General features: G+C 38.5%; 6 protein-coding genes and 1 long non-coding RNA gene across 9 annotated transcripts; 3 read left to right on the top strand and 4 right to left on the bottom strand.

Annotated features, from left to right (window-relative positions):
- Positions 1–191: 191 nt before the first annotated feature.
- On the bottom strand, positions 192–4,478 carry LOC104734221 (amino acid transporter AVT1E). 2 transcript variants are annotated; one of them, XM_010453746.3, is made up of 11 exons: positions 2,759–4,478; positions 2,375–2,646; positions 2,082–2,296; positions 1,968–1,991; positions 1,698–1,878; positions 1,398–1,617; positions 1,171–1,306; positions 908–1,079; positions 777–820; positions 613–675; positions 192–526 (listed from the first exon to the last, which is right to left on the bottom strand). In XM_010453746.3, exons 1-11 carry the CDS (start codon positions 2,914–2,916, stop codon positions 431–433), a joined length of 1,581 nt encoding a protein of 526 aa, XP_010452048.1. In that variant the 5' UTR covers positions 2,917–4,478; the 3' UTR covers positions 192–430. The 2 variants fall into 2 exon arrangements, with proteins under 2 accessions (XP_010452048.1, XP_087338546.1); XM_087482420.1 differs by lacking the exon at positions 1,968–1,991 and having other exon boundaries at positions 2,759–4,151.
- Positions 4,479–4,694: 216 nt separating this feature from the next.
- LOC104734220 (uncharacterized) lies at positions 4,695–10,297 on the bottom strand. Of its 2 annotated transcripts, XR_015578588.1 has the most exons (3): positions 9,884–10,143; positions 9,328–9,548; positions 4,695–4,763 (listed from the first exon to the last, which is right to left on the bottom strand). XR_015578588.1 is itself a non-coding variant. In XM_010453745.3 (2 exons), the coding sequence occupies exons 1-2, from the start codon at positions 10,141–10,143 to the stop codon at positions 9,404–9,406; spliced, it is 405 nt and encodes a 134-aa protein (XP_010452047.2). In that variant the 5' UTR covers positions 10,144–10,297; the 3' UTR covers positions 9,228–9,403. The 2 variants fall into 2 exon arrangements, 1 of the variants encoding a protein (XP_010452047.2); XM_010453745.3 differs by lacking the exon at positions 4,695–4,763 and having other exon boundaries at positions 9,228–9,548; positions 9,884–10,297.
- LOC104734219 (hsp70 nucleotide exchange factor FES1) lies at positions 10,278–12,354 on the top strand. Its single transcript, XM_019235039.2, has 6 exons — positions 10,278–10,592; positions 10,912–11,054; positions 11,142–11,192; positions 11,288–11,509; positions 11,630–11,732; positions 11,842–12,354. Exons 1-6 carry the CDS (start codon positions 10,420–10,422, stop codon positions 12,191–12,193), a joined length of 1,044 nt encoding a protein of 347 aa, XP_019090584.2. The 5' UTR covers positions 10,278–10,419; the 3' UTR covers positions 12,194–12,354.
- On the bottom strand, positions 12,323–13,592 carry LOC104734217 (thaumatin-like protein). The gene is made up of 2 exons (XM_010453743.3): positions 13,232–13,592; positions 12,323–13,111 (listed from the first exon to the last, which is right to left on the bottom strand). Exons 1-2 carry the CDS (start codon positions 13,299–13,301, stop codon positions 12,435–12,437), a joined length of 747 nt encoding a protein of 248 aa, XP_010452045.1. The 5' UTR covers positions 13,302–13,592; the 3' UTR covers positions 12,323–12,434.
- Positions 13,593–14,272: 680 nt separating this feature from the next.
- Positions 14,273–15,845, top strand: LOC147929079 (uncharacterized). Its single transcript, XR_015578589.1, has 2 exons — positions 14,273–14,614; positions 14,979–15,845. It is a non-coding gene; the product is annotated as an uncharacterized LOC147929079 (long non-coding RNA).
- Positions 15,846–16,742: 897 nt separating this feature from the next.
- On the top strand, positions 16,743–19,304 carry LOC104734215 (uncharacterized). The gene is made up of 12 exons (XM_010453741.3): positions 16,743–17,125; positions 17,227–17,353; positions 17,455–17,528; positions 17,614–17,660; positions 17,750–17,888; positions 17,979–18,023; positions 18,122–18,311; positions 18,400–18,461; positions 18,556–18,656; positions 18,737–18,791; positions 18,877–18,921; positions 19,009–19,304. Exons 1-12 carry the CDS (start codon positions 16,924–16,926, stop codon positions 19,167–19,169), a joined length of 1,248 nt encoding a protein of 415 aa, XP_010452043.1. The 5' UTR covers positions 16,743–16,923; the 3' UTR covers positions 19,170–19,304.
- Positions 19,191–19,864, bottom strand: LOC104734216 (light-harvesting complex-like protein OHP1, chloroplastic). Its single transcript, XM_010453742.3, has 3 exons — positions 19,653–19,864; positions 19,436–19,558; positions 19,191–19,342 (listed from the first exon to the last, which is right to left on the bottom strand). Exons 1-3 carry the CDS (start codon positions 19,791–19,793, stop codon positions 19,274–19,276), a joined length of 333 nt encoding a protein of 110 aa, XP_010452044.1. The 5' UTR covers positions 19,794–19,864; the 3' UTR covers positions 19,191–19,273.
- Positions 19,865–19,948: the final 84 nt, after the last annotated feature.

The raw sequence follows: 19,948 nt of genomic DNA, 5'->3' as shown, positions 1-19,948 counted from the left end.
CACTGTCCCCAGTCCCAATTTTCAAAATATTCCTAAGAAATTCAATTAAAAAACTTATACACCAGTCAATAGTGTCCTTTTGTTTTCTACTTATTTTTGGACATATTTAACATATTTTGTCTAGAAACACCACTCAGTCATGTTGATAGTAAAATTCAAAGATGAATAAAAAAATACAATAAACTGTATTACCAAACAAAATTTTAATTTAACTTTTAAGAAAATAATATTTTTTTTTTATCAAAAACCGATTTCCCTAGCCCAGATTCATATCTATATATGATATATGATTAAAATACAATAAACTGTAATCCAAATAAAAATTTTGGTTTAATTATTAAGAAAATAGTACTATTTTGCTTTATCAAAACCAGATTTCTTCTAATCAAATGCATCGCATCCGGTTTATTATTCCGCAAACAAAAACCAATCAGGTCATCTCGTCGATTAATCTCGCAATAGCAGAGTAAGTCCCGCAGCAACCGCTCACAACGCCGATGATGATGATCAATATACAAACTCCCATCTGAAAAATCATTAACTCTGTTTCAATCACAAATTTCTGTGAATATATAAAATTCTAATTCGAGGTTTTTTTTTTATTTTACTTACTTGAAAGTTGGTTAATCTACCCTTCATAACGCTGATATAACAGAGACATGGGAATATTAACGCCTGACAAGACCAAAACCGAAATCGTCAACAACTTTTTTTGATCGTTGATTTCGGAATCAAAGGGCCACTATATTGAGATTGATTTGTTCTTGGAGACTTACGATAAGCATTGCGATGAAAGATCCAATCAGAGCCGCCACAGTAGCTGCAATAAACGTTGTTACGTTAATTAACAAGTTTGGCCACATGTTACCAAAGTTTGGGGTGATGGGAAAAAGGAAAGAGAGATTACCGAAGAATGGAACTGTGAGTGCGACGACCAAAGTAGAGAGAACTACGATGGTTCTAAACAGAATAGAGAAACCTTTGGATCTCAGCTTTCTTGACGAAGACGGTATTAGTTCTTCTAGGCCTAGCATGACTGGAGTGATTGTTAAAGCGTATTTCGTCATTGGTGTAACGACCTAATCATAAAAGATGCCAAAGCAACTCAAAAAAAACAAAAAAAATTATGAACATAGTAACATGAGTTTTTCAGTTTGAAGGTTATCTAACCGCCGTCCAGACTGCGATTTTAGATGAGGTGAATTGCTGAGGCATGTTCAATGTAAATTGAGATTGAATTGCGTCACCAAACATCGTGTATCCACAAACTGCTACGGCGATGTAAAATAGAGTGCAAAACCCAAAACTGCATAACGCAACGAACGGTTATTTCATGCTATGAGAAGGGATAAAAATTAGACCTAGACGTCTCTTGCATTACAAGTTTTTTTTCTTACCTGATGAGAAGCACCATAGGAAACTTGGAAGGTTCTTTCATGGATGAATAAATGTTGGGGAAAACAGAGTGACTCCCAAAACCAAACCCGTAAATTCCGATTGCGACTGGTATATTAGTTAAATCAAGAGCTTTACCGCTGAGGTGAAATCCAACCCCGTCGACTGATCCAGCCCAAAAGAGGCAAAGCGCAAGCAAGATTGAAGAGACGACACCTCCGGCTTAATAAATAATAAACATCTCTTAGAATTAAGGAGATCAAATATCAGAGATAATTGCGCAAATTAATTACGAGATGAACCTGAGAGATAGGACAATAAGCTGAGATCTTTGAGCCAAACAGTCGGAAGAACAACAAGAGTCGTAGTAATGGCGAAAATTTGATGAGAGTCTAGGGATAATCCGGTGATGTATAAAGAGGTGTTTGGGAACATCCCTGACAAGTTATCACTCATCATGATTATGTATTCCACACAAGATGCCTACAGAAACATAACCAAAAAAAGTTAATTAGGATCTTAGATTGATAGATTCATATGATATAAAACATGAAATAGAGTTCGGTACTTACGTATAACTCCACATAGAGAAGTATCTGAAAAGTAATTCCAAACCCACATTAAGTTAAGATCACAACAACTCACAGTCAAAGTCAAAAGTCAAAATTGATTTGAAAAAATCTTACAGAGACGATGATGCGTCCAGTGATGCCAAATGCAGCTTGACCAATGTCCGGGTAAGTGTGGATCCCTGGCGAATTCTCAAGACATCTCTTGAGGAGAATACCTGTGTAGAAAGTGATAACGCCAAAGGAGAAGAGTATGAAAAGCCCTAACCATCCTCCTTCTTTCACCGCGTAAGGCATTGTAAGTAAAGCTACTCCACATAGAACATTGATTCCTGCAACAAAGAGTAACGTTAAGAAAATCTCACATTATCAAATCTATATTAAAACACGCCTAATGATCCAATAGTTACCGTTGAGAACGGATTGAGAGAATGTGCAACTGCCGGTTTCTTGGGGAGGTAACAGATCTCCCGGGACTGATAACTGGAGATGAGAAGCGAGAAATGATTTGATGGATGGGACAAAAGAGTGTTGGATCTCATCTTTCTCGACGAGAAGCTGTTGTTTGCTCGGTGAAGAAGTAAACGAATCGAAGACAGAGTTTGGTCGTCTCTGGCGAAACGAAGAGACAAAACTTGTACTGGGCGGAGGTGTAACTCCAGTCAACATATCCATAGATTGTCTGAAGATAAACCCCAAGAAAACAAAAATATATTATCACTAAAGAATCGTTTCTTCAGATCTCTAACAATTAAAAAAACAGAGCAATTTATATTTTTCTTAATATGGTTTACCGGTAACTTCGAGGCCACGGAAAGGAAGGGTTATTGGAGCCGTTACGAGATAACGGTGTTGACGGAACAGAGCTCCCGGTTTGGCTTTCTTCGTCTTCTTCTTCATCTGTCTGATACAAATCTTCCCTTTCTTGATCGAATGCCTCGTTTTGCTTCATCTGCTTATCTGTCTCTGTCTCAATAACTAACACAAAGTCGAAGAAGAAGAAGAATATGGAATTGGGAAGAAGAAAACAGAGGACGCAACGAAACGTGATGTGATATTTTATAAGTTGTAAATTATTGTCACGTTTCTTTTCTTCTTTAATTGGCACGTCTCCCTTACATATGATGCTGTCTCCGGACTTTTTAGTTTCGATTGTTTTTTACAAATGATTATTTAAAAAAAAAAAAGAATGTACCAAGTTCAAATAAAGAATTCATAACTCTAGCAGAAAATAAAATTCATTTACAATTTTTGAAACTATGGTTACTACATAAAAAGTAATCATCACTTTTATAGTATAGAATTTGAATGATATTATGTAAATTTGCATATGTAAACTTATCTGTAAATACATCTGTCAATGTAAGATAAAATAGTAATTTAAAAAAAAAAAAAGAGTTATTTCAGTTTATAGTTAGATACTTTGTATGTATAATCATAATTTCAGTTTATAGTTAGATACTTTGTATGTATAATCTAGAAGCCACGTGGTGGAAGCAAAACATTTCGGAACATAAAATCCTATTGGAACTTTAATTTAGTATCATTAAAATTTTAAATGAAATCAAAAGAAAAATCCTACTCTTACGCGTAAGGAAGGATCATCTATAAATTTGTTTCGATATAAAATACTATATTCGTTTTGAACAAATGATTACAAAACGTTTCCGGCGAGGTTATTTTATAAAACAGTGAAACAAACACGCAGTGGACTCATGTGATAAGATAAGTAAAGAAGTCAATGACAGTTGGTCATTAACTTCCCACTAAAAAATGTTTTGAAGGAATCAAATTAAATGTATCCGCCAGGACGGTCAGGCCTATCTAGAATTTAATTTGCCACCACTAGAGAGATTACTACTTTTTTACATGTACTATATAAATTTCACTGCATCATAATTCTCTGTATATTGAAGTAATAATGACAAATCCAACAACAAAAGCAATAATACGTACATACATTAGAGTCATCACCACCGAGACAAAGAAGCAGCCCAACACAACAAACGCTTATTGTACCGGATCTTAGCACAACTTGTTGATTTGGCCCATCTGGGCCTCTTTAGCTTGGAGTCAATTAAAATAATGGTTTTATATATATATATTTTTTTTGTAGCCGTTAGATAAACAAATTTCCTTTTTTCTTCATCATCGTATCACTCCGTAAAAAGATTCATTTTTTTCGTCACAACCAAACCTCTCGGGGACCTAATCGGAGTAGACCTCTGTCGAAGACGACCACCGTTCCCGCGTTGTTTGAATCGATCAATGTTCTCTCCGGACACGATTTCACCACTCAGTTATCGGCGTCGGATAGGATCTCCGGGCGCCTCTTCATAAACCGCTTTGAGCCTCTCTCGTTCTCTACGGATCATGTCCAAAGTCCATCTGTTCAGTCCTTACCTTGTCGCTCATCATCGATCTGTCTCGAGGACTCATCTGATGCTCCGATGTCCTACAATAATCGGGATTCTGACCATTCGACTGATGTTGAGATTCGCCGAGAGAAGACCCAAGGAAAGTGAAATTGTACAGAGAATCGCTTGAGATATTAATTGCTATGATGATTTTGATTTTTTTTTTTTTTTTTTTTTGATGATTTTGAATTATGTGAAACCTTTTAGGTTTTCCTTTTTTCATTGCTCAATGGGATTAGATTGGCGTCTATATGATCTTCAAGAGTCGTCGTGTCCCTGTTTTGCAGATTCAAGAGCTCCTCTCACGGAGAAATAACCGAATAATTCACTTAACAGAGAAGACGAGAGTAATGAAGATGGAGTGTTTTTTTACATACAGAAACTGTTGGGTTTGAAGTGGTCAAAGCAAGAATAATTCAAACCGAGTTTGTAGGAGCAGAGTCGTGAGTCGTGGACTAGAACGAGTCATGGGTTGTGTTCAGTTGTGTTTTGCTATTTCTTTGGAGTTAGTTGTTTTGTGTTTCCAGTAGTTGAAGTCTCCGTATATAAGGAGCAAGTTGTATTCTCTTTCAAGTATCAATCAGAAAAGCTTTGATCAATCTTTTACAATCGTCTTTTAAGATTTGGTATCAGAGCGCTCATCACTAACGAGACCTGAGTTGTTGAGAGCAGAGAGAGAGAACGAAATTCCGATGGGAGATAGCAGTAACAGTGCGAAAGGGTTCGTGGTTCCAGCTATTCCAAAGTTCGATGGTCACTATGATCATTGGGCACGTTTGATGGAGAATTTCATTCGTTCGAAGGAGTATTGGGATCTCATAGAGAATGGGATCAGTGAGGTTGACGGGGTCGTCCCTACTGAGGCGCAACATAAGGTGATTGAGGAACAGAAGCTGAAGGATCTGAAACTCAAGAATTTTCTCTATCAATCCATCGATAGAGACATTCTTGACACAATCCTCAACACGGATACAAGCAAACAAATCTGGGAGAGCATGAAACAGAAGTTTGAAGGATCAACAAAGGTGAAGCGGGCACAACTCCAAGCCTTGCGTAAGGAGTACGAGATCCTACAGATGCGAGATGGAGAGAACGTGAATAGCTATTTTGCAAGGACCCTTGCAATAGCAAAGAAGATGAGAGCGTATGGAGATGCGCTAAGTGAGAACAGTATCTCGGAGAAAATCTTGCGATCTCTGACAATGAAGTTTAACTATGTGGTGTGTTCAATTGAGGAATCAAGTAATCTCGATAAGCTGACCTTGGATGAGCTTCAAAGCAGTCTTCTAGTTCATGAACAACGAATGGGAGGAGGAGTGGCAGAAGAAGAACATGTCTTGAAAATCTCATCTGAAGGTAGAGGAAGAGGAAGAGGAGGCTTTAGAGGCAGAGGTCGTGGGAGATTCAACAACAGAGCCACCATAGAATGCTTTAAGTGTCACAAGCTGGGACACTACCAATCTGAGTGCCCTGCTTGGAACAGTACTGCAAACTATGTTGAGTTACATGAGAAAGAAGAATTATTGCTGATGTCGTTTGTAGAAGAGGAGGGATCGCAGAGAGATCGTGTGTGGTTTCTGGATTCGGGCTGCTCAAATCACATGACGGGAGATAGAAGCTGGTTCACTAATCTAGATGAAAAGGCGATGCACACGGTAAGATTGGGAAATAATTCGAAGATGAGGGTTCAAGGCCAAGGGAGCGTAAGATTAACATTCAAAGGGAGAAGCCACATCATATCAGATGTGTACTATGTACCAGAGTTAACAACAAATCTCTTGAGCCTTGGACAGTTGCAAGAAAGGAAGATGGCAATACTCATAAAAGATGGGAGCTGCAAAGTGTTTCATGATGATTGGGGTCTGATCATGAGCACATCTATGACAACTAATAGAATGTTCGCCATCCTAGCCGAGTCTTCGGAAATGTCGTGCTTGCAAGTGTCAAACAATGATCCAAATCTATGGCACAAAAGATTTGGACATCTGAATCAACAAAGCTTGCAGAGTCTATCAACAAAGCAGATGGTGGTAGGGCTTTCCCCAATTGAGAAAGTAAATGAGGTGTGTGAGGTATGTGCTAAGGGAAAACAACACAGAGAAGTCTTCCCTAAGCAAGCTAATTGGCGCGCAACGGAGAAGCTGCAGCTTGTACACACTGACTTGTGTGGACCCATTCAGCCTAATACAATTGGAGAAAAGAGGTACATTCTCTGTTTTATCGACGATTTTAGCAGAAAAAGCTGGATCTACTTGTTGTCTATGAAGAGTGAAGCGTTCACATTTTTCAAAACCTTTAAGCTAATGGTTGAGAATGAAGCAAGAGTGAAAATAGGGTGTCTAAGAAGTGATCGTGGAGGAGAATTCACTTCTAAGGAGTTTAATGATTTCTGTGCATCCAATGGTATCAAGCGACAAATCACAGCAGCGTTTACACCTCAGCAAAACGGCGTTGCAGAACGTAAAAATCGAACTATCATGAACATGGTGAGATGTTTACTCATTGAAAAGGGTCTACCGAAGAAATTCTGGGGAGAAGCTGCGAGCTGGGCAACTCACATTCTGAACCGGTCCCCCACTACTGCATTAAAGGAGACGACACCTCAAGAGTGTTGGACTGGTATCAAACCGAATGTGGAGCATTTCAGAGTGTTTGGGTGTGTTGGATATGCTCATGTCCCAAACCAAAAACGAGTGAAGCTTGATGACAGAGGCCAGAGGTGCATATTTCTCGGTGTAAGTGATGGCTCCAAAGCTTACAAGATGTTTGATCCCACTGAAAACAAGGTCATTGTGAGCAGGGATGTCATATTTGATGAAAATCAAAATTGGAGGTGGGAACGAAGCAGTGCTGAAGAAACAAATGATGTGTTGGTGTTTGAAGAAGAAGAAGAGGTTGCAGAAAGTCAGAGTTCGCACACAAACAACACTCGGGAAGAAGCTGAGAATCTTGAGGCAGAGCCGCATATCACAACAACATCAACTACACCTGCTGCAACAGTTCAAGTGCAACCAAGAACCAGAGCTCCACCAAGATATTTACAGGATTATGTAAGGGGAGAGGGCTCCACTGATGAGGAAGAAGAAGAATTACATTGGGCTTTAAACGTCTCTCTTGATGATCCGGTGAACTATTGGGAAGCAGCTGAGGAATCGAAGTGGAAAGAAGCAATGGACGCCGAGATCCAATCAATTGAAAGAAATGGTACGTGGGAGTTGGTTGAATTGCCTGAAGGGATGAAAAAGATTGGAGTTAAATGGGTATTCAAGACCAAGCTGAATGAGAAGGGAGAAGTCGACAAGTTTAAAGCGAGACTTGTTGCTAAGGGATATTCACAAAAGCATGGGGTTGATTACGATGAAGTTTTCGCACCAGTAGCACGGTGCGACACTATCAGGATATTACTTGCTGAAGCGGCTAAAAGAAGGTGGAGTGTGTATCAACTTGACGTCAAGAGCGCGTTCCTTCATGGAGTGTTAAAGGAGACTGTGTTTGTGGAGCAACCGGAAGGTTACGTGAAAGGTGATGAGGAGAACAAAGTGTACAAATTAAAGAAGGCACTTTATGGTCTCAAGCAGGCTCCGAGGGCTTGGTACAGCAAGATCGAAGAGTACTTTCAAAGGGAGGGCTTCATCAAGTGTGAAATTGAACACACTCTATTCATAAAAAATGAACATGGAGGAAGAGTGCTCATTGTAAGTCTATATGTTGATGATCTTATCTTCACAGGAAATGATGCAGAGTTGTGTGAGGAGTTCAAGGCTTCAATGAAAAAGGAGTTTGAGATGACGGATTTGGGGAAAATGCGTTATTTCTTAGGCGTGGAGGTAGAACAGAGTGAGAATGGGATCTTTATCTGTCAAAAGAAATATGCAGCTGAGGTGTTGGCACGGTACGGGATGGACGAGTGTAATCCGGTGAATAATCCGATTGTTCCCGGAACAAAGCTGTCAAAGGAGATGGAGGGAGAAGATGCAGATCCATCCTTATACAAACAGTTGATTGGTAGTCTTATGTATCTCACTGCTACAAGACCCGATATCATGTTTGTGGTGTGTTTTCTGAGTCGTTTTATGATGCAACCCAAGGCTGGTCACCTCTTGGCTGTCAAGAGAGTGTTAAGGTACATTAAAGGAACTTTAGCAATGGGGCTGTTGTATTCAGGTGACGGGGAAGGCTCCTTAAAAGCATACACAGACAGCGACTTTGCTGGTGACATAGACAGTGGAAGAAGCACTTCTGGGTACGTTTTCATGATGAGTAATGCAGTTGTAGCATGGAGTTCGAAGAAGCAGCCAGTTATGGCTCTTTCCACAACAGAGGCGGAGTACATTGCTGCATCGGTTTGTGCTACTCAATGTCTTTGGATGAAGAGGGTACTGGGAAGTTTCAATGAAGCCAAGGAGGAGTGTGTTAACGTTCTTTGTGACAACAGTTCTACGATCAAGCTTTCAAAGAATCCTGTCCTACATGGCAGAACTAAACACATTCAGGTCAGGTTTCATTTTCTCCGTGATTTAGTGAAGGAAGAAGAGGTTAGTTTGATTCATTGTGGAACTAAGGACCAAGTAGCAGATATCATGACAAAGCCTTTGAAGCTTGATACGTTCTTCAAGCTGAGAGAGCTGCTTGGAGTGCAGGAGAATCCGAAGATCAAAGAGCAAACTGTAATGCGTTAGCCGCATTCAGTTTGGGGAAGGTATGTTGGGTTTGAAGTGGTCAAAGCAAGAATAATTCAAACCGAGTTTGTAGGAGCAGAGTCGTGAGTCGTGGACTAGAACGAGTCATGAGTTGTGTTCAGTTGTGTTTTGCTATTTCTTTGGAGTTAGTTGTTTTGTGTTTCCAGTAGTTGAAGTCTCCGTATATAAGGAGCAAGTTGTATTCTCTTTCAAGTATCAATCAGAAAAGCTTTGATCAATCTTTTACAATCGTCTTTTAAGAGAAACAGGAGATAGGTATATAATTATTATGATTTGTCTTTGTCCAAAAAAAAAATAATAATAATAATAATAATAATAATAATTAGGATGATTTGTCAATCTGGTTAAGCTTTCCGAGTCCATTGCAGTTTGCGCAAACGATCTGAGGAAGATCCTTGCGTGCCGCATTCGCCCTCAGAGTGGCTCTTCCCTTTTTCACAAATCCTGCTCCGTCACATTCCGGACACCTTATACCACACCACAATTTTCAGGCCTTATCAAAATCACATATACACCATAATATGATCTCTCTTTCGGTTCACCGGTTTACTCCATCTGTTAAGATATGCTCTCAATCTACTACTACTACTCAGGCTTAATTATTTGTTTCAATCAGGCAAGCATACCATAACGGAGGATTTAGTTCGGTTTATTCAGAATCAGTAATTCAGTATATGGGTAAAGTAATCCAAAGGTTGAACCGGACATTTAATCAAAGAAACTGAGTCCAATTTGGTTTAACAAGCATCAAAACCGGTTTAATTCAAAAAGAATGATAAAAACGTCTTAGTGATTTACGTACGTGTCTTGGCGTTTGAAGAGGATCGGGAATGCAGTTCCGACCAGAGCAACAGCGATGGCTCCTCCGATCAAGTAGATAGTTCCGTCAGAAGAGACATCACCGACGGCGGCGACAACTACGGAGGAAGAAGAAGATCTCTTGTTTTTGGGAAGAATCACATTGTTCGGTGATGATGATCCCCACGAAGAAGAAGGTCTCGCTTGTTTCAGAAAGCTCGTCGATGACACGAACGTCGTCTGCAATGCCGGTGTGGTTGCCATGATTTTAAGGTTTTATTTAGGTTAAGTGATTCTGATTTGGGAGAAGTAGGAAGATGTGATTTTATGGAAAGCTTTTTTTTTTTTTTTTTTTTTTGAATTTGGGATTTGATTCGTGACGTGTCACTCTCTCGAAGTGGATAACGTTTTCCAAGTTAGATTTTTTTGGGGACTTCTTCATTTTGTGTGTAGATAAGGTGGGGGCCTCCTTCAAGATATTTCGAGTTGAAAATTGGGCCTGTTAAAGCCCATTATGATCTGAAAGTTAACCTGATATGGATGGACCTCGAAGGCCCAATCTACTTGCGTCATTGTCTCCCCGGCTTTGACAACAGAGTCTCCTCCCTCCTCTCTTCCGTTGCTTCAATGGCTAAAGAAGGACCTAACTGGGACGGTCTGCTTAAATGGAGTCTCTCTCACTCCGATGGCACTCGGCCTACTCGCCAGTTAAGGTACGATGTTCTTTGTTATTTCGCCCAACTCGTTTTCGTAGAAATTTGTTTGGTTATGAATCATGCTTTGGAATTTGAGTTTTTGAGTTCGTGTAAATTAGGGTTTTTTTTGGGGGTTTCTGTGCAAGCTTATAAGTTTTGATTTTAGACTCATTATGTTCATAAGCAGAGAAACTGTTTTGAGTTGGACTATCCAAGGTTCAAACTTTTCCTCTGTTCCCACATTATATAATGAAACGTTTGGTTAGGTTAAAAATAACCGTTTCAGTATAGTGGTGGATGGTTTTTTTGATGATTTGAAATTGTTTTGGTGAGACAGTGAGGAGGATCGAAAATGGTTTGCAGAGGCTATGCAATCGCAAACCGTAGATGTAGTCAAGCGGTTGAAGGAGATCACACAAGTAATGCAGACACCTCAACAAGTTTTGGATGCTCACGATGTAACACCTCAAGATATCGAAGGTTCAAAATCTTATGCGTAAATGTTTTTCTTAGCTATAGATTTATTGTTGGTTACTAAAATTTTGAGTTCTGATGATGATTTGGTAGATCTGCTGGATGAGCTGCAGGAACACGTTGAATCGATTGATATGGCTAATGGTGAATCTTTGCATACTTTCTCCTATAATTTTCTCGGTATCTGTCTTTTGATTGATTGCTTGGCTTAACATTTACTTCTTTGAATGTATGGTCAGATCTTCATTCTGTTGGAGGCTTGGTACCTCTTCTTGGCTACCTTAAAAACTCCAATGCTAATATCCGAGCTAAGTCTGCAGATGTCGTAAGCACAATAGTTGAGAACAATCCTCGAAGTCAAGAATCGGTTATCGAAGCCAATGGTTTAGAGTCTTTGCTTTTGAACTTTATTTCAGATACTGATATGCATTCTCGGACACAAGCGCTCGGTGCAATATCTTGTAAGATGCTCTGATTTCTAACAAATTTTGATGATCAAAAGAATCTTTTTTTTTTTATAAACTTGATTTATGGTGAATCTGATGAATGTACTATGATTTACTTCTTTTTGCTTGGAGCAGCTTTGATTCGTAATAATCAAACAGGGATAGCGGGTTTCCGGATTGCAAATGGCTACACTGGTTTAAAATATGCGCTGGAATCTGATAGTGTGAGATTTCAAAGGTACTAATCTAAAATATGCACTTTACTTAATTTTCAATATCTATTGAACTTCGAGATCTGCTGTTGCTAATTTTCAAAAACTGTTGTCATTGGGTTTCTCATTCTTCAGGAAAGCTTTAAACTTGTTGCATTATCTTCTACAAGAGAATGGCTCAGACTGTGATATTGCTATAGAACTCGGGTTTCACCGTTTGATGATGCACCTCATCTCTAGCATTGATGCTGATGTAAGAGAAGCTGCTCTTCGGGGACTGCTCAAGCTCACGGAAGCTAGAAAAGAGTGTAGTCCTTGTGGTTCTAGCATAGAGAAAGGCGATGAGAAACTGAAACAGATTCTAGAAGATCGTATCAAAGGAATCAGCTTGATGTCACAAGAGGATCTAGCAGCGGCTAAAGAGGAGAGACAGCTCTTAAATTCTCTGTGGATCAGTACATTCTATGACGAACCTTCTACTCTCTAGAGAGACAAAGGCTCTTTGTTCTGCCTTATATCGTGAGTAAGCACTAGAACCGTCTTTTTTATCCGGTTTGAGAGAATTCGTGGATCAAACCGACCCACCAGCCAGAGCTGGTCTCTTTAGTAAGGATGGTTTATAATGATCAAATTTTTTCACTTTTTTCATTCAGTGACGACCTAACAACTAAATCAAGCAACTGCATGATAAACATAACACAAGAACCCCCAAAAACAATCAAAGCCCCTCACTTTGGAGGACAGAAAGTGATAACATAACGAGAATCCCTACACTTATTCAAACTACTGGAATCATCAAACGCAAAACTATAAGCTTTCGGACAGATCGCTTTAAACAGGTTGGCGAACAGAGTCGGCTTACAAGCCTTAGGATTCGCATATTCTCCGGTACAACAATACTTGGCCGACTGCATCGCCAAGCAAGCACTTTTACAACCAACCACTTTGCCATCTCTCTTAACTTCCAGAGCCGAAGGACAACAAACATTCAAATTAACTTCACAAGCCGCAACGCCACATCCAACTCCTCCGCCGATTGGTTTCATCGACACGGGAAGGTTGAATCCGTCGACTAGACTCACGTCGTAGAAATGTAGCGGCGATGATGACGAGCCTAATGTCATTTCCACGACGGTTGCTGGTGGTACACCGCCGGTTCCTTGGCAATTGATTGAACCGCCGTTGCAATCTCCGGTTTGGCATGAGCCTTTGCCGTTTTGGTTAAAGGTGCAGCCTTGTCGACCCCAGATTCGACCGGACCATTTATCCGGTACGTCTATTATGGTTTCTTCGCCGCTTCCCATGTGGAACCCGCCGTTTCTCGGCGTGATTTGGCCTCCGCCGCCGAGAATTCCCGGCCATATGCTCTCCTGGCAGTTATTCACTAGTATAAGCTGAGCTCCATCTGCCAAAAATATGTAAAGACACAATTTTTATGAAATTTGACAACAAATAAAGACGCCATTTTTGTGCATTATAACATTAAAAATGAAAATTTGAAGTGAACCCAATTGAGATATCGTACCAATGAAGGATGAGGACAATAAGGCTGAGATAGTGAGAAAGAGAAGGAAGAGAGTTGCAGAATTGGCCATCGTTGTTGTTGTTGTTGTTGTTGTTGTGTGGGGATATGTGACGCTCTAAAGTTTGCTTTTTAGTGGTAATTTTGAAGAGAATATTAATAGAGGAATAGAGGAATATAGAGGACGTCGTGGTTCAGTGGTTGATTGAGGAAGTAGTGGAAACTTGAGTTGCAAGACTAATTGTTGGTGGTGAAGTGGATTGTTGTACAGGGAACTGCCAAGTGCTTAAACCTTTTATAATCTGAAGTCTTTCATGGTTAGTGGGGAAAGAGAAAGATATGGAGGCTTGATTGTGAGCCTTCTATAAAGATCTATTTTTACTTTATTTCTTTTTAAGAATGGGTTAAAGTAGGATTACAAAAAGATAAAGACAAGATTCACATGTCTCTCAAATTTTATTATTGGATAAAGATTTACACTCACCTTCATCATTTTTGATTTTATAAATTTAGAAGGAAAATTCTATCCATATATGTTTATTTATGACCATAAACTTCACTCCTGACTAGTACGTACGTCCCAACATTTTTGACCTTTGTGATGACCTATTTCACTTTGTAGATCAAATCAGCAAAGAGCATATATGCATTGCTTCATTGAGAGGATTTGCTTTGTTTTTAAACAAAGGTTATATTTGCACAAAACAAATCATTACATTCTCTTTTCAATGTTCTTATAATTTTTGAAAATGTAATAATAGAGATTGAAGCCAAGAATGTCACTAGACTCTAGCTCTAGACCTGCTCTTTATAATTAGTGGGGAGGTTGATGTTTTTGGTGGATAGGTATCTGAATATCTGATATTCGTATTATATACTGAAAATTACTCAGTTTGACACAAATTTGCCCAAAAATAACTAATGTAAACCCCAAAACATCTACAGAACTAGATTGACACAAATATTGTGTTAAAAGTCCAAAAAACCTTTATATTTTTACTTTGGGAAAGTTTCCTTAAATTTAATTTGCATTTAAATTATTTTATAATATATTTTCAATAAAGGATTTACTTTATGAGTTAAAAGTCTTTAAACCCGATATTTTTTTTTCCTCCTCCCTTTGACATTGTTTTCGTCGCCGTCAGGATATTTTGAGTTTCCGGTGTTGGAGATTAACATATCGACATTGTTTCCTTCGTTGTGGGTCTCTTTGTGGGTCTGGGTTTGCGATTCAATTGGTTTTAGGTTTGTCAGTATTTTTGTCTTCTCCGTTAGTGTCCAGATTTTCCGACAGCGTATTCGCCTCTCCGGTTGGCATCATCGGCCGCTACTGTTCTTCTTCCAGCCGCAACTTCTGTCTTCCATTACTGTCAATTTAGACAATTGGTGAGTTTATTCTTGATTTCTCTGATTAAAATTTGCATGTTGATGGTCAAACTCTGATTTTCAATTTTTGCCCAGTTCATTGGATTCTTTTTGGGGAAATAGTATTACATGATAGCGATAGTGTGTTAACTCAATATCTTCATCGGATTTCTTAGGAATTAGAAGTTTTATTTTTTTTTAAAAGGTGATTTGATCTAATGTTTCATAATCGTAATTAGAATATTTGTAATATCTTCAATTTTCAATTCATAAGAGTGATGTTTTGGCGTTCTCTTGAACCTCAATCATCTTGTTTGCATATAAGTTTGATGTTGTGTTTCCATGACCTATATTATTAAGAAAAGTAGTGTTTTGTTTTGTTTAGGAATGGCGTCATCCACTGAAGTCCTCAAATATCCTCCACTATTTGTAGATGGGAAATCGCCTTTGCAGAATAGGAGCATGAACCACAATTGTTTCTTATCAAAAATCGGACCCTTGAAAGAAGGATTAGGCTCAGATGTGTGGGATTCTTTGGAGAAATCATCACTTGGTGTGTTTTTAAAGCTTATTGAATTGGAATACACATGGTGCGCAAAGAATATTCATTACTTGCTTACGCATCAGCTGAGAGTCAACAACTTCCATGAGGTTTGGTCGTTGATTGATGATAGGCCCATCAGGTTTTCTTTAAATGAATTTGCGCATATAACTGGCTTGAATTGTGATCCATTTGACGTGTCAGACCACTTCGAAGCTGATCATCATGATTTCTGGGCAAAAAATGAAATTAGAAAAGAACACTGAAGGTCCAAAGTTTAATGAGTTGCTAAAGGTGGTTGATTTTTGCAAGACATGGTCTCCTGAGGAGAGAACCATGGTTGGTAGGTTATGTTTACTATCTGTTTGTGTACATGGTCTTCATAGTGGATCTAGCATCCCCTTGGCATCCGCTAAAAGAGTGTTGGATCCGGTGGCTTTTGAGAAATCCATGGGGTCGAGTGGCGTTTAGTAGTTTAGTAAATTCTGTCAAGATTGTCGACTTTGACAAATCATCATACACGATACAAGGATGTGTTCATGCTTTGTTGATCTGGTTGTACGAGAGTGTTCCACGCGTAGGTGAAGCTTGTGGTTTGAGAAGGTTAGAAACGGCTGGTGTTTCTCTACTTAACTGGCAAGTTTAAAACAAAATTGTTATAACTTAAAAAAAGAAACAATAAATCTGTCACTATAAGACTTTTAAAACAAATCTGTCGTCATATGAATTTCAAAACAAATCTGTCATAACTTAAAAAATTCTATAATAACGTAAATAAATCTGTAAACACTCTAAAAGTCATTCTAGCAATTGTTATTTTTTTAAAAAAAACTGTTACTAAACCGCAGATTTTTTTAAAAAAACAAAAAACTGTCATTACATAAACCAAAATCTACAGTAACATGAAATAACAATAATTCGACTGTGGGTTAATCAAGGATTTCTTTTTAAAATTAAAAATCTGCCACCATGCCACAGTTTTTCGGTGAAATATAAAAATCTGTCATTGTCAAAAATAAATCTGTTATCACTTGATGTCAATCTAGTAATTATTTTCACATTAACAAATCTGCCATGTAACGACAGACTAATAGTCTCAAAAACAAAACTGTACCGACTAATCGTAAAAAATCTGTCATAAATAACAATAAGTCTGTCGTAGAACAAAAAACTAAAATTAAATCTGTCATAACAAACTACAAAAAAAACTGTCAAAAAAAAATCTGTCGTAAATAAAAAAATCTGCTACGTATATAAAATCTGTGACAACTGAATGGAAAACTTTAAAAAAAATAAAAAAAAAATTCCGAAATATCTGCGACCTACAGAAAAATTTAGGAGAGATATTTTGGTAAAAAAAAATTTCCTATCAAAAGGAAAAAGGGTATTTTAAGAACAAAAAAACTAAAATAACCCAAATATTTTATGAGTTATTTAGGTAATAAAACTCATAATTTGGGTCAATCTACCCTTTTTCCCTATTATATATGGTTAATTGCTCCACATAACTTCAAGCTGAGGCACAATAACAGATGAAACTGAATAAATGATAAGTTGATAACACTTTAAATCATAAATGCAAATTATTGGTTATGTTTATTGGTTATCACTAGACCGGCTCAATTAATCCAAACCGAAATTGAAATTAAACCGATTGACATTGGGCAACCACATGTAACGGCGAGGAAGAGCTCCGAAGTTGTCCGAAGTCTTCCACAAAACCTTTCTTCTTCTGAGAAAGAACATATTGTCAAAAAAAAAAACACTGAAAAGAGTAAATTAAACGAATATGATTCGCGCGGCTGCCAAATTTTCAAGAGCAGCAGCAGCCGCAACGGCTCGTGGCCGCACGATCTCGGTTAGAGGAAGCCTTGTACGATACTCGACGCCACTGAGATTGATCCACGGTGAAATCAGTGTTCCAAACGCCAATCATGTTGCTATTCAGATGGTTAATTACGCTCTTTCTCACGCTAGGTCACAAAAATCAGGTCTTTCTCTATATTAATTAGGGTTTTTTTCTAAGGTGCTTAAGTCTTAGCATCTGACTGATTGATTTCGAGATGGGTCTGTGTGAATTCTGAATTTGCAGATGAATCTTATTCCCAAGGGATGCTAGTGCTTGAACAATGCCTTGGGAATCAACTGAACGATGATCAGGCTTCTCAAGATTCTAAAGCAACAGTCTTGCTTGCCATGTCTGATCTTTTATACGAAAGGTTTCATCTTTTTTTTACCCTGTTCTCTCTTCTTTTGTCTTTCAATTTGGAAGCTTACGATTCTATATAAACGTCTGATGTTGGGTTTTCTATGTTTACAGTGGGAACCGTAGTGAGGCCATTGAACGCCTCAAGCAAGTCATGACTCTGACACTCTCTTCGTTGGCTATTAGAGGTTTTTGCTTGTCAACTTGATAGTTTCGTTGTTTGGTTCTAGAGTTGTTAAATATTTGTGTCTGTAACTTTCTTTTGTTGTGCAGTTGCTGCTGTGGAAGCCCTTGTAGGTCTGCTGATTCAGTCAGGACAGGTTCAAATCCGAACAGTGCTATTATGTTTGTGTGTATCTCTATATATAGGAACTTGTATTAGAGATTTGATTATGTTTTTACTGTTTAGGATGATGCTTCATTGGTTGTTGCTGACGAATTTCTGGAATTGGTTAAAGAGAGTGGCCATGAAAATCATCAAGATGTGGTTGCTACAGCTAAAGCGATCAAAGGCCTCGCTGAACTTGTGAAAGGAAATATCGAATCTGGTAGAGAAACAAGCCTCAAACTTTCTTCTATGTGTTTTTTACTACACAGTAGGTTTGTGTATAGTTTAATGGTATGGTTTTTGGGTGCAGCCGAATCTTTATTTCGGGGACTTGAGAATCATGAAGGCTGCAAAGGTACACACCATTATCTTTTCTGTTAATCTGGAGCTAGCCCTGCCGTTTATATGGTGAAATCTGATTTCTGAGACCTCTTCATAACGACATAAAAATAGGTAACTTGGCACTTTCTTATGGTGAATTCTTGCACGCCACCGGAAATTTTGAAATGGCAAAGGAGGTTTATCAAAAGGCAATTCAAGGAGTTACGGAGACCAAAGAATCTATGTGCTCTTGTAACATGAATTTGAAGGCAGTCTCGCTGGCAGCCACATCTTCTCTGGGTCAGCTCGAGTCACACATGGGGTAGGCTTTGAGTTTGTGCATACAGATCTCGTGTGAATTTTATTGTTTATATATATCATTAGTCCCTGTTTGTGTTTGCTTTTGTTAGAAACTTTGATGTTGCGGAGACAACACTGACACAAGCATTGTCAATCGCTGAGGAATATCATGGTACTGTGTTGTGTGGTGAATTGTTTGTCAATTCTCAATGAACAATAGATTCATTGACTAATAGATTCCCCTGTTTTGATCATCCTCCGATCAGGAGACAGTCATCCTAAGGTTGGTGTAATGTTAACCGCTGTGGCTCTGATGTACGGAAACAAAGCAAGGCAAGAACGCTCGAGTTCTATCCTGATTCAAGAGGTCAGAAACAAGTTTCTCTAAACTCAAATAACTTTGCAGTCTCCTAATCTTACACCTGCCTTCTTTGTTCTTCATAATAGGGTCTCTTCAGAAAAGCGTTGGATCTCATGAAAGCACCTCCAGTGGATTCACAAGGTACTTAAAAGACGCTTTCTTTGCATGTTATCGAGTAATCGAGACTAAGAGGATTGACCTAACAAATTTACTCTGTATTCTATAGGGATAATTAACATGGAAAATCAAGAAGTAATGGCTCTAGCAAGAGGTAAGCTTTATCACTCGTTTCCTTTTGAACGAAAAGTCACAAAACGGTTGTTAAAATTAAGCTAAAACGCTTGTTGGACATTTGCAGGAGGGTATGCAGAGCTACTACTGATTCAAGAGAACAGAAGAAGCGAAGGAGAGAAAATGAAATCATGGGCTGAATCAGCGTGGAGAAACAGACGCATCTCTCTTTCAGAAGCATTAAATAAAGCAGCAATCATAGATGCTCGCACCACTCGTGTACTCTAAAAACCAATTTAGCAATAGTGGTTGTGAAGAGAAATCTCAAAAGATTCAAACTTTCTCATAAACAAATGTTGACGTTTTTGATGTGTTACACTTAGTAGATTACATTACAGAGGAAGATCAAGTCCTTTCCCAATCTCTACACCGATCAGCTCGAGTATTCCCTTGTTCAGAATCTGTAAAACAAGAAACAGTGATGATTTTTTTTTTTTTTCAGTTTTGATATCTCTCGTATGTCTTAAAATCATTATATCGGAATAGAACCTCACCAGTTCGACGATGAAAGTACCGATGAGACCCATCATGCAAGCTCTGGAGTTCCAAATCTCAGCTGTTTGTGTGAAACCAAGAAACGCAGGTTGAGATTTTGGTTGTACTTTGGGGAATATCACCTACAAAAGTGTTTTATATTAACCCATTTGTACCATTGGAGAGATTATTAATATTTGATTATTGAAAGAAAAAAAAAGTTCGAATTTTGTTTACCCCTTCAGGGAGTTTCGCGGCTCGGACAATGACAGTCTGTTGCTTCCGACCGAAACAGAGGTTCTTCATCCGACCATGCCCTTGAGGCGACAAGGTCGAAAGTGGATGAAAGAGTGATGACGATAATGGCGACGAACTCATTTTTATTTCTTTGCCTTTGATAGAAGAAATAACGATTTATCAATTTAACGTTCCCTGAATCTGTTTATCTTCACAAATCAGAGAATTTGCGCTTGTGGATAAAACTGCTTTGTAGCTACAACCATTCATATTCTGCCACGTCTTCCTTCCTGAAA

Source organism: Camelina sativa, chromosome 13 (genome assembly GCF_030686135.1).
Source record: "Camelina sativa cultivar CO46 ecotype springtype chromosome 13, ASM3068613v1".
In the NCBI taxonomy this organism is placed as follows: domain Eukaryota; kingdom Viridiplantae; phylum Streptophyta; class Magnoliopsida; order Brassicales; family Brassicaceae; genus Camelina; species Camelina sativa.
The sequence above is the reverse complement of the archived record's forward strand: the minus strand, read 5'-3'. Positions and strand labels throughout refer to the sequence as shown.

Coding starts and splice junctions, on each gene's coding strand:
- LOC104734216 (XM_010453742.3), bottom strand. CDS start 19,793: ATGAGTTCGTCGCCATTATCGTCATCACTCTTTCATCCACTTTCGACC. Junction 19,559..19,652: donor CCGCGAAACTCCCTGAAGGG/GTAAACAAAATT, acceptor ACACTTTTGTAG/GTGATATTCCCCAAAGTACA. Junction 19,343..19,435: donor GTACTTTCATCGTCGAACTG/GTGAGGTTCTAT, acceptor CTTGTTTTACAG/ATTCTGAACAAGGGAATACT.
- LOC104734220 (XM_010453745.3), bottom strand. CDS start 10,143: ATGGCAACCACACCGGCATTGCAGACGACGTTCGTGTCATCGACGAGC. Junction 9,549..9,883: donor CTCTTCAAACGCCAAGACAC/GTACGTAAATCA, acceptor GTGTGGTATAAG/GTGTCCGGAATGTGACGGAG.
- LOC104734221 (XM_010453746.3), bottom strand. CDS start 2,916: ATGAAGCAAAACGAGGCATTCGATCAAGAAAGGGAAGATTTGTATCAG. Junction 676..776: donor CTTTCATCGCAATGCTTATC/GTAAGTCTCCAA, acceptor TGGTCTTGTCAG/GCGTTAATATTCCCATGTCT. Junction 527..612: donor GTAGATTAACCAACTTTCAA/GTAAGTAAAATA, acceptor ATGATTTTTCAG/ATGGGAGTTTGTATATTGAT.
- LOC104734219 (XM_019235039.2), top strand. CDS start 10,420: ATGGACCTCGAAGGCCCAATCTACTTGCGTCATTGTCTCCCCGGCTTT. Junction 10,593..10,911: donor CGGCCTACTCGCCAGTTAAG/GTACGATGTTCT, acceptor TTGGTGAGACAG/TGAGGAGGATCGAAAATGGT. Junction 11,733..11,841: donor GATAGTGTGAGATTTCAAAG/GTACTAATCTAA, acceptor CTCATTCTTCAG/GAAAGCTTTAAACTTGTTGC.
- LOC104734215 (XM_010453741.3), top strand. CDS start 16,924: ATGATTCGCGCGGCTGCCAAATTTTCAAGAGCAGCAGCAGCCGCAACG. Junction 18,312..18,399: donor CAGCTCGAGTCACACATGGG/GTAGGCTTTGAG, acceptor TGCTTTTGTTAG/AAACTTTGATGTTGCGGAGA. Junction 18,792..18,876: donor ACCTCCAGTGGATTCACAAG/GTACTTAAAAGA, acceptor TGTATTCTATAG/GGATAATTAACATGGAAAAT.
- LOC104734217 (XM_010453743.3), bottom strand. CDS start 13,301: ATGGCCAATTCTGCAACTCTCTTCCTTCTCTTTCTCACTATCTCAGCC. Junction 13,112..13,231: donor ATTGTCCTCATCCTTCATTG/GTACGATATCTC, acceptor TATTTTTGGCAG/ATGGAGCTCAGCTTATACTA.